The sequence below is a fragment of the Schistocerca nitens genome, chromosome 3 (assembly GCF_023898315.1).
Source record: "Schistocerca nitens isolate TAMUIC-IGC-003100 chromosome 3, iqSchNite1.1, whole genome shotgun sequence".
Taxonomy (NCBI): Eukaryota; Metazoa; Arthropoda; class Insecta; order Orthoptera; family Acrididae; genus Schistocerca; species Schistocerca nitens.
The window spans coordinates 851,887,884-851,902,577 of NC_064616.1; the positions used below are offsets into that span (position 1 = coordinate 851,887,884).

The following is a 14,694-nucleotide window of genomic DNA, read 5'->3' on the forward strand; positions in this document are numbered from 1 at the left end:
ACATTGTGCCACAGATTTCTTGTCTCTTCATTTCTATTCAGTAACACCTCATCAGTTACATGATATACCCATCTACTCTTCAGGATTCTTCTGTAGCACTATTTCAAAAGCTTCTATTCTCTCCTTGTCTGAACTGTTTATTGTCCACATCTCACTTCCATGCAAAGCTACACTCCAGACAAATACCATCAGAAAAAGACCTCTTAATACTTAAATCTACATTCAACATTAAACTTTTCTTCAGCAACACTTTTCTTGCCATTGCCCGTCTACATTTTATACCTTCTCTACATCGGCCGACACCAGTTATTTTAGTGCCAACTTTAACTATCTCAGCACCTCCAGGCTAATTCGACTACATTCCATTATCCTTGTTATGCTTCTGTTGATGTTCATCTTATATCTTCCTTTCAAGACTGTTCATTTTGTTCAATTGCTCTTCTGTGTCTTTTACTACGTATGACAAACATGTTAAACCTCGAATTTTTTATTTCTTCTCAGCGAACTTTAATTCCCACTCCAAATTTTTCTTTGCCTTCGTTAAGTGCTGGCTCAGTGTACAGATCAAACAACATTGAGAATAGGTTACAAATCCATCTCACTCCCTTCGCAACCATTGCTTACCTTTCATGACCTTGATTCTCAACTACACTACTCGCAAATAAAATTGCTACATCACGAAGATGACGTGCTACAGACGAGAAATTTAACCGACAGGAAGAAGATGCTGTGATATGCAAATGATTAGCTTTTCAGAGTATTTACACAAGGTTGGCGCCGGTGGTGACACCTACAATGTGCTGACACGACGAAAGTTTCCAACCGATTTCTCATACACAAACAGCAGTTGACCGGCGTTGCCTGGTGAAACGTTGTTGTGATGCCTCGTGTAAGGAGGAGAAATGTGTACCATCACGTTTCAGACTTTGATAAAGGTCGGATTGTAGCCTATCGCAATTGCGGTTATTCGTATCGCGACATTGCTGCTCGCGTTGGTCGAGCTCCAAGGACTGTTAGCAGAATATGGAATCGGTGGGTTCAGGAAGGTATTACGGACTGCCGTGCTGGATCCCAACGGCCTCTTATCACTAGCAGTCGAGATGATGGGCATCTTATCCGCATGGCTGCAACGGATCGTGCAGCCACGTCTCCATCCCTGAGTCAACAGATGGGGACGTCTGCAAGACAACAACCATTTGCACGAACAGTTCGACGACGTTTGCAGCAGCACAGACTATCAGCTCGGAGACAATGGCTCCGGTTACCCTTGATGCTGCATCACGGACAGGAGCGCCTGCGATGGTGTACTCAACGATGAACCTGGGTGCACGAATGGCAGAATGTTATTTTCTCGGATGAATCCAGGTTCTGTTTACAGCATCATGATGATCGCACCCGTGTTTGGTGACATCGTGGTGAACGCACACTGGAAGTGTGTATTTGTCATCGCCATACTGGCGTATCACCCAGCGTGATGGTATGGGGTGCCATTGGTTACACGTCTGGGTCACCTCTTGTTTGCATTGACAGCACTTTGAACAGTGGACAGTACATTTCAGATGTGTTACGACCCGTGGCTCTACCCTTCATTCGATCCCTGCAAAACCCTACATTTCAGCAGGATAATTCACGACCGCATGTTGCAGGTCCTCTACGGGCCTTTCTGGATACTGAAAATGTTAGACTGCTGCCCTGGCTAGCACATTCTCCAGATCTCTCACCAACTGAAAATGTCTGGTCAATGGTGGCCAAGCAACTGGCTCGTCACAATACGCCAGTCACTACTCTTGATGAACTGTCGTATCGTGTTGAAGCTGCATGGGCAGCTGTACCTGTACACGCCATCCAAGCTCTGTTTGACTCAATGCCCAGGCATATCAAGGCCGTTATTACTTCCAGAGGTGGTTGTACTGGGTACTGGTTTCTCAGGATCTATGCACCCAAATTGCGTGCAAATGTAAGCACATGTCAGTTATAGTATAATATATTTGTCCAATGAATACCCATTTATCATCTGCATTTCTTCTTGGTGTAGCAATTTTAATGGCCAGTAGTGTACTATCTACATCTACATCCATACTCCGCAAGCCACTTGACGGTGTGTGGCGGAGGGTACCTTGAGTACCTCCATCGGTTCTCCCTTCCATTCCAGTCTCGTATTGTTCGTGGAAAGAAAGATTCTTGGTATGCCTCTGTGTGGGCTCTAACCTCTTTGATTTTATCCTCATGGTCTCTTCGCAAGATATACTGCTTGAATCCTCAGTGAAGTATGTTCTCGAAACTTCAAGAAAAGCCCGTACCGAGCTACTGAGCGTGTCTCATGCAGAGTTATCCACTGGAGTTTATCTATCATCACTGTAACACTTTCGCGATTACTAAATGATCCTGTAACTAAGCACCCTGCTGTCCATTGGATATCTCTCTCTCTCTCTCTCTCTCTCTCTCTCTCTCTCTCTCTCTCTCTCTCTCTCTCCCCCCCCCCCTCCCCCCTCAACCCTGTCTAGTACAGATCCCACGCCGGTTAGCAGTATTCAAGCAGTGGGCGAACAAGTGTACTGTAACCTACTTCCTTTGTTTTCGGATTGCATTTCCTTAGGACTCTTCCAATGAACCTCAGTCTCGCATCTGCTTTACCGACCATTAATTTTATATGGTCACTACATTTTAAATCAACCTTAATGCCTACTCCCAGACAATTTATGGAATTAACTGCTTCCAGTTGCTGATCTGCTATATTGTAGCTAAATGATAAAGTATCTTTCTCTGTATTCGCAGCACATTACATTTGTCTACATTGAGATTCAATTGCCATTCCCTGCACCATGTGTTAATTCGTTGCAGATCCTCCTGAATTTCAGTACAATTTTCCATTGTTACAACCTCTCGATATACTACAGGCTTTTTGTGGATGATGATGTAGTATATCGAGAGGTTGTACTGAAATGCAGGAGGATCTGCAACGAATTAACACATGGTGCAGGGAATGGCAATTGAATCTCAATGTAGACAAATGTAATGTGCTGCGAATACAGAGAAAGACACTTTACCATTTAGCTACAATATAGCAGATCAGCAACTGGAAGCAGTTAATTCCATAAATTGTCTGGGAGTAGGCATTAAGATTGATTTAAAATGTAATGACCATATAAAATTAATGGTCAGTAAAGCAGATGCGAGACTGAGGTTCACATATCCGCCATATTGGCGGGTGACCTTGAACGAGTTTCGCCTGGCCGCCGCTAGGGCGCAGAGGATCGCGCTATAGTTCTAACGAAGCGCGATCCGCAGAATTGCTTGACATCCGGCGCCGCCATTGCGGTTTATCTTGGCGCTACTTCCTGCCGCGCCCAGTGTTATCAGTTGTGACGTCAGTTCTACTGAGGCAGCTGCACGCTCATTCAACTCGAGGCAGCAGCACGATACACACAGCCATGCCGTACAGGAGGAGGATCTACAGGAGGAGGAGCAGAATGCCAGTGTATAAGAGTGTTGACAGCTTTTCAATTACTCCAAACAAAACAGGACAGCAAGAGTTATTACAAGGACCTATTACGTTTGTTGGTTGCAAGATTCAATTTTCGTGTACAACTACAGAGGTAGTTAGTGGAAATTCTTGGCTAACAATTGCAATAATTTTTTGTGAATAGCAACGGTCCTACGAAACTCCCCTGCGGCACACCTGAAATCACTTACTTCAGAAGACTTCTCTCCATTGAGAATGACATGCTGCGTTCTATTATCTAGCAACTCTTCAATCACGCAATTGGCCCGATAGTCCATATGCTCTTACTTTGTTAATTAAATGACTGTGGAGAATTGTATCAAATGCCTTGACTTCCGCAAGAAACAGGGCATCTACCTGGGAACCCGTGTCTATGGCCCTCTGAGTCTCGTGGACGAATAGTGCGAGCTGGGTTTCACACGATAGACTTTTTCAAAATCCATGCTGATTCCTACAAAGTAGATTTCTAGTCTCCAGAAAAGTCATTATACTTTAACATAATGTGTGTTCCAAAATTCTACAACTGATCGACGTTAGAGATATAGGTCTATAGTTCTGCACATTTGTTCGATGTCCCTTCTTGAAAATGGCGATGACCTGTGCCCTTTTCCCATCTTTTGGAATGTTCTGCTCTTCTAGAGACCTACGGTACACCGCTGCAAGAAGGGAGCAAGTTCCTTCACATACTCTGTGTAAAATCGAACTGGTATCCCATCAGGTCCAGCGGCCTTTCGTCTTTGGAGCGATTTTAATTTTTTTTCTATCGCTCTGTCATCTATGCAACAATCTAGAGATGGAACTACAGTGCAGTCTTCCTCTGTGAAACAGCTTTGGAGAAAGACATTATTTCGGTCTTTAGTCTGTCATCCTCTGTTTCAGTAGCATTTTGGTCACAGAGTGTCCCGACATTTCGTTTTGATCCACCTAGCACTTTGACGTAAGACCAAATTTTCCACTTTTGAATTCACTCAACGCCTCTCACATAGCCCTCTTCACACTACATTTCATTCGTGTAATTTTTTTTTTACCTGCAAGGCTTTGGCTACGTTTATGTCTGCTGTGAAGTTCCCTTAGTTTCCGTAGTAGTTTTCTAACTTAGTTGTTGTAGCACAGTGGCTCTTTTCCATCTCTTACAATCTAGCTGGGCACATACTTATCTAATGCACATTGTATAATGGTTTTGAACTTTGTCCACTGATCATCAACACTATCTGTACTCGAGATAAAACTTTTGTGTTGAGCCATCAAGTACTCTGAAATCTTGCTTTTTGTCACTTTTGCTGGACAGAAAAATCTTCCTAACTTTTTTTAATATTTCTATTTACCGCTGAAATCATCGATGCAGTAACCGCTTTATGACCGCTGATTCCCTGTTCTGCATAATTGTTTCAAATGGTTCGGGTCTGTTTGTCACCAGAAGGTCTAATATGTTATCGCCACGAGTCGGTTCTCTGTTTAACTGCTCAAGGTAGTTTCCAGATAATGCACTTAAAAAAATTTCACCGGATTCTTTGTCCCTGCCACCCGTTATAAACGTTTCAGTCTCCCAGTCTGTATCTGGTAAATTAAAATCTCCACCCAAAACTATAACATGGTCAGGAAATATACTCTAAATATTTTCCAAATTTTCCTTCAGGTGTTCTGCCACAACAGCTGCTGAGCCAGGGTGCCTATAGGAACATCCAATTACCATGTCTGAGCCTGCTTTAATCGTGATCTCCACGCAAATTATTTCACATTTCGGATCTCTGTCAATTTCATTCGACACTATTGCACTTGTTATTGCTATAAACACGCCTCCCCCTTCTTCACTGTCCAGCCTGTCTCTGCGGTATACATTCCAATCTGAGTTTAGAATTGCATTACTGTTTATATCCGGTTTCAGCCAACTTTCCGTCCCTAGTACTATGTTGGTCACAATGCCTGTTTATTAACGGTAACAGTTATGGGACCTTTCTATAGAGGCTCCTGCAGTTTACTATTACCACATTAATATTGTCATTCCCTGTTGTGTTTTGCCTACTGCTACCTTGTCACATCTCAGGAGGAGTCTTGTCGGGCCTAGGGAGGGAATTCTCTAACCTAAAAAACCCACATGTGCACTCCACACGTACTCTGCTACCCTTGTAGCCGCTTCCTGGGTGTAGTGCATGCTTGACCTATTCATGGGGATCCTACATTTCTCCACCAGATAGCGGAGGTAGAGAAATTTGCACCCAAAATCTCTGCATAATCGCCCGAGCCTCTGGTTTAAGCCTTCCACTCAGCTCCAAACCAGACGACCGCAATTGGTTCTGGGAACGACACTACAAATAGTTAGTTCAGATTCCACCTCACGAGCAAGGCTTTCTGCCTTCACCAACTCCACCAACCGCCTGTATGAACTGAGGATGACCTCTGAACCAAGATGGCAGGAGTCATTGGTAGCGATATGAGCAACAATTTGCAGTCGGGTGCACCCAGTGCCACATCTCAGGTGATATCCCCCTAGCAAGAAGATAGAGTGAACACTGGCCTTCTTCCCTAACCTTTCCACTATTTCCCTAAGGGGCTCCATCACCCACCTACCATTGGAGCTCCAAATCACTAATAAACCCCTCCCCCCCCCCCCCCCCCCGTGTGCCTGCTCGGACCTTGCTGAAGGAGCAGTCACATGTCCACTCACAGACAGAGCAGGCGACACCACACCGCCAGCCTCCACATTGACCCTCCACCTCGCACGACACGAACACTGTTGAACTCACCACTCCCCTTGGGGGAGAGGGTGGTCCAACCACGTCTGGTTCCCGTGAAGATGTCTCGAAAGCAGGGACGGTGGGAGAAGCATGTAACACCTGGGGTGTACCATGCGACACACCACAATCCCCACTGCCGCTACACTCCGAGGCAGCAGCCTGAAGACTGCTGATGGTGGGCATCAGCATGTGTCTATACAAGTTGTATTTTACCCCTGCTACATTCAAAATTCACATATTATCTATTCTGATATAAATAAATATGACAACAGAAATACCAGGGTGGTATATGTAATGGGTGTGGAGACAGATAGAACTTGCCACATAGTTGAGGCAATGAGCAGTCAATACATGTGCATTCTCTATTAGTTAGCTCCAAAGGAGAACATTGTCCGAAAGCTTAATAATACAAGGTGAGGCAAAAAGGTGTTGACATTAAATATATGTTCTCTTGTTTTTATTTTTTGCAGATTAAACAACAGTGTCCCAATACTCCATATAGGAACGAAGAAGGATAGCTGCCTGGATGGACATCTTTCAGTCAGCAAGCATCGTAAAAGAAAAATTCGAGGCCTGGACTGGACTGGCTTTCACAAATGCACCTGACAATCTGTAGAATCTATGAGAAGTTTGTAATGATGGGGTCTGTTCAAGACAATTGCAAGGGGAACAGCGGTAGAAAGAGGTCTGTCTGAACTGAAAGGAATATCATGCCAGGCCAGGAAGTGACTGTAGCCATCCCAAACAAGGCCTCATGCAGACTCTCTAGAGATTAACATTTCTTGAAGGTCAGGGATTAGAATTTTGCACTGTCATGTAGGAATGAAGCCATACCACTCACAGATTCTGCAGCAGCTCACAAACATGGACAAGCAAGCACGTGTGAGTTCTGCATAAATTATCTTGGAAATGGTGCACATGGAGCCTGACATTCTGTTCATGTTATAAGATGCAGCAACATTCCATGTCAGTTGTCATGTTAACAAGCACAACTGTGTCATCTGGGTGACCAAGCATCCTCTAGAAGTTCCAGAGCACATGCGAGATTCCCCCAAAATGAACATTTGATGTGCAGTGAGCAAATCTGGAGTGATTAGACCCTTCTTTTTTGAAGAACAGACCATCAGGGGAAAGAATTACTTTGCTATGATCAGCATGTTTCAGGAGGAGAACACGCCACTTCCCATTCTCCAGTGAGGGTACTTTCAAGATGGCACACCTACCCATTGCAGTCAGACAATTTGGGAGTACCTGAACATTCAGTTAACACTGGATTGGTAGAGGTGGTCCTCTCCCATGGCCAGCATGTTTACCCAACCTGATGCCATGTAATTTTTGGCTGTGGGGCATGTCACTGACCATGTCTATGCCAGCAAACCTAGCAAATTGGACAACTTCAAGCACCTCATCACTTAGGTCGTCACTTATATCCTTGCCCACATGGCCCACTGGACCTTACAATCAACAATGGACAGATTCTAGACAAGAAGAATCACATTCCAGTCAAGAGTGTTGCTGCCCACACCCTCCTCGATGGACCTTGTATATTTCTTGGATGTTCACCTAATTTTAGCTTGGATATAAACGACACATTCTCACATGGAAATGGATAGTTCACTGTTGCCATAGTGAGAGGTGGTAGTTGAGTTTCTAGTGTACCAGGACTTGAAAGTTTTAATGATAGAGATGTAATTGCCTATCTTACTTATCATATGCTTGAAATTGCTAATAAAGACTTTGGTAAATCTGCTTATGAGTCTACTTCTCTTGTATTGTATACATGGAACAAAAGAATACCAAATTTAAAGCATGTAACCAAATCCTTGACTTGTAATTTCATGTGATTGTACAGCCATTTAATGTTAACATTTTTTGCTTCGCCCTGTACTTACTGTCTTGCTTACATACTTAACTGCTTAACACCCCTACTATACAGAGAGTTGTCAGTACTACCATCATTACTGATATAAATGAATGTTCAAAAGAGTTACAGTTGAGTTTATAAAAATATATTTCAAGCAAAGAGTGAAGCAATTTGTCTATTTCCATATTAAGCTCATTAATTTTTGTTACCACCACCACCTATTATAATAATAGTAATAATAGTAATAATAATAATAATAATAATAATAATAAGGCAAAGAAAGCTCATTTCTAAAACACTGCAAGACTGGACACAAGTAAAGACAAACTGTAATAAAATTATATGGCACTAACAGCTGGGATACCACATCTGGGGTTGACCTATTTAACACCTTTTTGGCAACTTGTGCAATACCAGTACCCCCATTAAAAAAAACCACCAACCCATCCGGGAATTTACCCTGGGAACCCATGATCTAGAGGCCATGGCACTAACCACCAAACCATGAGCTGTGGGAAAGGTGTGTGAATGCAAGTTTTCCCTGAAAATGTGGGTGAGAGTTGAGGAAGGCAGGACAGGTGATTCTGTTTGTACTTCTGCAAAGCTTAATTTCTGGATTAATTGAAATCTCACACTAAATAAAGTGAATAAATTTACTGGATGCCTACACTGAAGTTACAAGAATTATTGAGTACTAACAAGAAACTAGTTACTCACCTTCAAAGGGTTATTTATTATATTCAGTTCCACCATTCTTCTGGATCTCACAAACTGCAATTACTAACAAGTATCTGAAATTCTGAATAAGATAAACAAACTGTTATATGACAAAGTATATATAGACACACACACACACACACACACACACACACACACACACACACACACACACAAGGCAGACAGACAGAATGTAAATCTATGCGTAACTAATTTTATGATCCACTTCACATCACGCCAAAAATCCATTTGAATGAACAGCCTGACAAGCACCTCAAAAGTAGAAACTCATTTCCATAATTACCTGACAATTCTTTTTATTCCAAAAACCTGTAAATTTAGTTTTCATAAAGAAGTGTATGAACAGACGTAACACACAGAAACATTGAATACCTCACTAACATCTGTCTCACATCTTAGTTCACCCGAAGTATAACCAATTCCACTGTTACAAATAAAATGAATCATTTTAAATATACTTAGGGTGAACTGTAACAAAAAAGTGAGTGTGGCTATTTCAGTTATATACAGCTTACATTTCATTCATAGGGCAGGAACTCCTCAGCTAGGTTAATGGCAATACTCACTTCTGAGAGGTCAGTTTAAACCATATCCAGTACCAATATGCAACCAAGTTTCTCTTTTGGATTTGATGATGCACTCTTCAGCAATCTGATCTACTATGGTGTTACATCAAACACCTTACAGTTAAAATTAGAATACAGAAACAGATTGTATCCATCAGACGAGCAGTGTTACGGGAACAGATACTAGAATATAACAAGCATTATGTATTCATACTTGGGCCCCTTGCCATTTCTAATATTTCTATATGACTTTGGGTGCAATTCACAGATACTTTAACAACTGATATGGCCGTATCTTGTGGCAAAGAACCTACACAGAGAATTCATAAAGCAAATGTTATATTCAGTATAACAGAACAGTGGGTCAAAGAATAGAACATGAAAAAGATTATGATAACTATTGAAGATCTTATGTAGTCTTGGTGATACTGGGTTCTTGGATACATAGGAATTGTGAAATATTGTGTGTGTGTGTGTGTGTGTGTGTGTGTGTGTGTGTGTGTGTGTAAACATTCACACATTGTACCTCTTTTAAAAATGAAAACATATAACATGCTCATGCTCTCTCTCTCTCTCTCTCTCTGGTGTACCATTCACCCTTTCATTGCCACATCAATTACAGAATTTTTATTATTTTATTCTATGTCTATTTCTAATAGTATCATTGACTGGTACATGATTATCACTTTGTAAGATACAGTAAAATTTGAAGAGGTTTGGTATTTCAACAAAGAATAGAATCTGCATTAAACTCTGCACTGCTCTAGGTGTACCATAACAATTTTTTTTTATAGTTTCTCCACAAGGAACTTTTCAATTTGTTTCATGTTATTCATAACCAACAATCACACAGTCTCTCCCCCCCTCCCCCCTTTTTCTCCAAACACATCGAGGAGAGAAAAAAAACTATACATATGTTATTTCACTTTTTAGTATTGATTTGGCATAAATTTTAAAGAGCTTGTAAGGAGTGAATGTGCTGCACTCTTATCTGTCAAAGTAATACAGCCTAGTGAACCCGCACACATACTCCTTTTTTTATTTTTTACAATTTATGTTTATGTAAATGCATAAAGCTTTGTTTGTGTCTTAAGATTTTTGTCACAAACAAAGCAATAAATTTTAAAAAGTCAGAAGAAATTAGCGCAAATCATTTTATTGTACCATGCAAAATGATCTAATTAAATTGTATATAGATCACAGACTGCTACCACTTTTTCCATACTGAAATACTTTGAGAGATTGTAAGGGTACATTGTAGTTCTATCACCCCATTTTATTTCTGATCAATATTTTATCACATCTCCGGAGAGATTTAAGCTCTGGGATGATTCAAGATTACACATATAAAAAGAATGAGTACTTTTCATAGTCATAAATACCAGTTTTCCATAGCTGAACACCAAGAGAAATTATTTTTTAACACACTTTGAAATACTGCAGAAAACAGCTTCAGGACCAAACTGTGTGAATCTGAATGCACTCTGCAAGTTTGAAAAAACACCCGCTAACAAGATCATACTTGCCCTGTCCTAAATCATGTACGGGCTATTAACAAAAGTTTCAATTAAAGCAATCCACTCACTGTAATACCTACAATAATTGACAATTTGCTAGTTTACATTTTAAAATGATATAATACACTTTACTAGAGGAAAATATACTTCAAACCCAAAACTAGTTAAGGAAATGAGTGATAATAGCTTTAATAATTTACATTTTGTTTCTGTCACAATGTGGGTGAAAGTTACGCAGTAGAACCCCTTGCATTTTTCACAGTTTATGTTCAATATATGTGAATGATCTAGGCCTACATTAAAACACTCATTGCATAACTGTCCATTTCTTAACATATTCTTTTGGAATTTATCTTGCAGTTTTAATTTTTAAGATGAAAATCTGGCAAAACGCATTGAAATATGGAGTGTACATAAACATTAGGCTATGCTGCAGATTGAAGTGTTACTATGTCCATTATGTGGCATTCACATTTGTTGGCTTTGCCTGCTTACAACCAAATTATCACCTTTCTACCTAAACTATACCTCAGGCGACACTAAGGATCAGTGTTGCCACAACCACGATTTCTGAGAGGGTGAGTGGTCCAATATCACACTCACACCAGCATGTGTTCATAAAGAAAATCGTTTACTAACACAGTAAAGTTAGAATTACAGGAATAAAGAAAGGAAAAAACTTGTTATTTTGCTTGGATGTAACATCTCAAAACAAGACTTACATATTACATAAATAATTTAAATGCTCTTAGCACCAATGAAGTAATTAATGGAGATACAGTTGTAACAAATACTGAAGTCCTGTTCCGACATGAACTTGTAAACACGTATCACCTTCAGTGCTGCAACTACTGGTACACAGCATTTTCGCTCAAAGACAAAAACAGCAAAGCTGATCATGGAGAAGTAGTTACAAAATTACTGCTGGTCTAAAACAGAATTATGGATAGCTGATGGCACATTGGACAGATCTAGATCCACAAAGAATAAGATCAATTTTTTCCTTCTCAGTGAAAAGACAAATGACATGGACTATAGATCATGAAGAATTAACAAATTTTAAGCTGTTACATATTACAATTTTGCTGAACACACACTTCAGATATTACCACAGAAATGAATACATCACTCATTACATTCAAATGTCTTTCTTTTGCATACAACACACCACATAAAACTTATTAGTATAAACAAATATAATGGTGGCCTAACATGAGAATAAATAGCCAACTTCCTCAATACTGAATTGTTGCTTAGTTCGGTGGACGGCAGTGGGGATTGGGGGGGGGGGGGCATGGAATATCAGTAGCAAAGCAGTGTGGAGATGAATTACAGCTGAAAGAAAAATATGAGTCTTCACTAACAGTTAAACCACGAACAGAAAACAAATGTTTCTACCTAACAGCACGAACAGATAGCTAAAGCATCAACGGTATATTGAGTGCACCAAGTTATATTACTAATATTGGCAACTGGTCCAGATGTGGCTAGCAGATGCTCTTCTTTTACAAAACAGATAAATAGTTGTGTGTCAGGACAACTACATTCACTGGATGTGAAAATTTGGTACAATACATTTATCTGAGGACGCCTATTAATGATACTAAAAACTGTAACTGGGTTAAAAATGTGACAACACAACTGAAAAATTAACTCGGAAGGGGGAGGCAGGGGGGCGGCGGCAAAATGAAATTCTTTTAGACTAAAGTACGCGTTACGTAACTTTTCAACAGAGCCACAGTTCAAATCGGAGAATACTCCGGTTTCTGTATCTATAAGCCAATTACAGGTTTATATCACTTCATATTTCGTCATCACACGTCCCATAAACGGTTTTAACGTTAACTCTAAATTCCAAAAATAAGTAAAAACTTACTTCTCTTCAAGAGCTTGACAAGTCACTATATCTGCTGATGATATCTCATTTAAATCAATACCGCCGTCTCACTGACGCAACGGGGAAAATGAAGCTAACACGCTGAGCATTTAACTTATCACGATACATACACAAACATCCCCACGCGACGATGACAGTTCTGCCGCGCCAGAGTTATTTTATTTTGTTTGTGCTTGTCACGTGCATTTCTTCTGATCCCACAGTGTAGCTTGTGAAACATCTGTGGAGAGCCGTCAATGTGTGTAGAAAAATGCAGCGAGGACGATCTTTTTACGCCCCTGTCCACTTAATAATAATCAGTTTTGTGTAAATGTTAGTTAAGAATTTCAATTTCCTAATCAGAGTTTTATTTTACAAATTAGCAACAAAGTACCAGAGTTGCAAGCGCTCAAAAAAGCAATAAAGCTCACATAATACAACGTACAGAAAGCTGTATAAAACCTAAAATTGATAGAAGTGAGAGTTTTGAGGAAAATTTTTGTGTATGCCGAAGGGATACGCTAACGTGATATGGATAGGTTGTATTTGTCGCAGCAAAAAGAAGCTCAAATCCACCGAGGTGGAAACTTAAGCTGCATGCGTGATGGTCTGGACAAGACAAAGTACCAAGGATAGACATAAACTTACCACTGCATCTTTTTATTGACCACCAGAATCACGTACAGATGCAACTGAAAAATTTAGAGAAAACCTCAGTTCTTTAGTATGCGTGTTCCCTTACCATACTTATCGAGTTATGAAGGAAATTGATTTCAACCGTTGCAGTGACATCACTAATGCTACCGGTCTTAAGAAAATCAGCATTTTATCAGAATGTTCAGGGTCTCAGAAGCAAATTAATCTACTGGCTATAAACACTAGTCATAATGGTTTCTCAATATATGGAATTTCTGTAGGGATATTGAATATTTTCTTCAAAAATGAGAATATTGGGTATAGAGGAATGTTATATACGAGTCACCGGCTTTGACCCGTGATATAGGAAACGTATGACAAAGGCCGCAAATATAGCGATGTAATGTGATGATATAGGCGAGTTTTTCAATGGAATGAAGCTACTGATCAGGCCGTCAGGACAACCAGGTTTTGTTAATATCACCTTCGTTGGCTTTGCCGATTCACAACCAAACTGTCACCTTCCTATCTAACCTAGACCTCGGGCAAAGCTACAAACAATCTGCTTCCACAACCAATTTCTTTTGCTTTGTATTCAAAGACTTCGCCAATTAGCAACAAAACTGTTTGTATATATAGCCAAAGAGGATGGAGAATATAAGCAACACAACAGATTTACATGTATAGTTTGTAAATTATTCCATGTAATCTAAAAGCCTAGGTCTATAAGAGGAGTCTTATGATTCATGTAATTAGTATTGTGTTCATATGTCACTGTCGAAATATATAATTTTTTCAGATAGCATAAAATGACCTTGATAATTGCATCTCTCTAATTATTCATTGTTTATAAGAACCATAAAGTAGGGTTTCTTTGCACCACATTTGGACAGTTTTTTGAACAAAGTCTTTTAATGCATAGTAGTTTTGTAAAACGACTTTGAAAAAGGGCTTAGTCTGTTCCATAAAATGCAAAAAACTATCTACTACCCGTAACATACAAACACATCAAAGATATGTTTTTAATATTTAACAATATTTTAAAAATTGGAACAAGGTAGCCCCTGGAGTGGGTTACTTTGCTCCGCTTAATATAAACATCATTTTAAGACAGGATAATAGCTTGAGGCAATGGCTTGTATTACCTTATAGAGACATACTAAATCAACATTTCTGTATTTTTTGGTATTAAAGGGACAAAACTAATATAGCTCCAGGGCAGCGCAATAGTTTTTATTTAACATGCAAGTAAGTATCAGA

At 40.0% G+C, this 14,694-nt stretch overlaps 1 protein-coding gene across 4 annotated transcripts in view; it reads right to left on the reverse strand.

Annotated features, from left to right (window-relative positions):
- LOC126248882 (type-1 angiotensin II receptor-associated protein-like) overlaps positions 1–13,031 on the reverse strand; it is a 72,848-nt gene extending 59,817 nt beyond the window's left edge. Inside the window, exons 1-2 of one of the 4 annotated variants that reach the window (XM_049950339.1) lie at positions 12,930–12,983; positions 8,819–8,900 (exon numbers count right to left, since the gene is read on the reverse strand). In XM_049950339.1, the coding sequence (XP_049806296.1) occupies positions 8,819–8,854 (36 nt within the window). In that variant the 5' untranslated portion in view covers positions 8,855–8,900; positions 12,930–12,983. Of the gene's footprint in view, positions 1–8,818; positions 8,901–12,798 lie in introns of all 4 variants that reach the window. The other 3 variants (XM_049950338.1, XM_049950340.1, XM_049950341.1) reach the window with 3 other exon arrangements.
- Between the last annotated feature and the right edge of the window lie 1,663 nt (positions 13,032–14,694).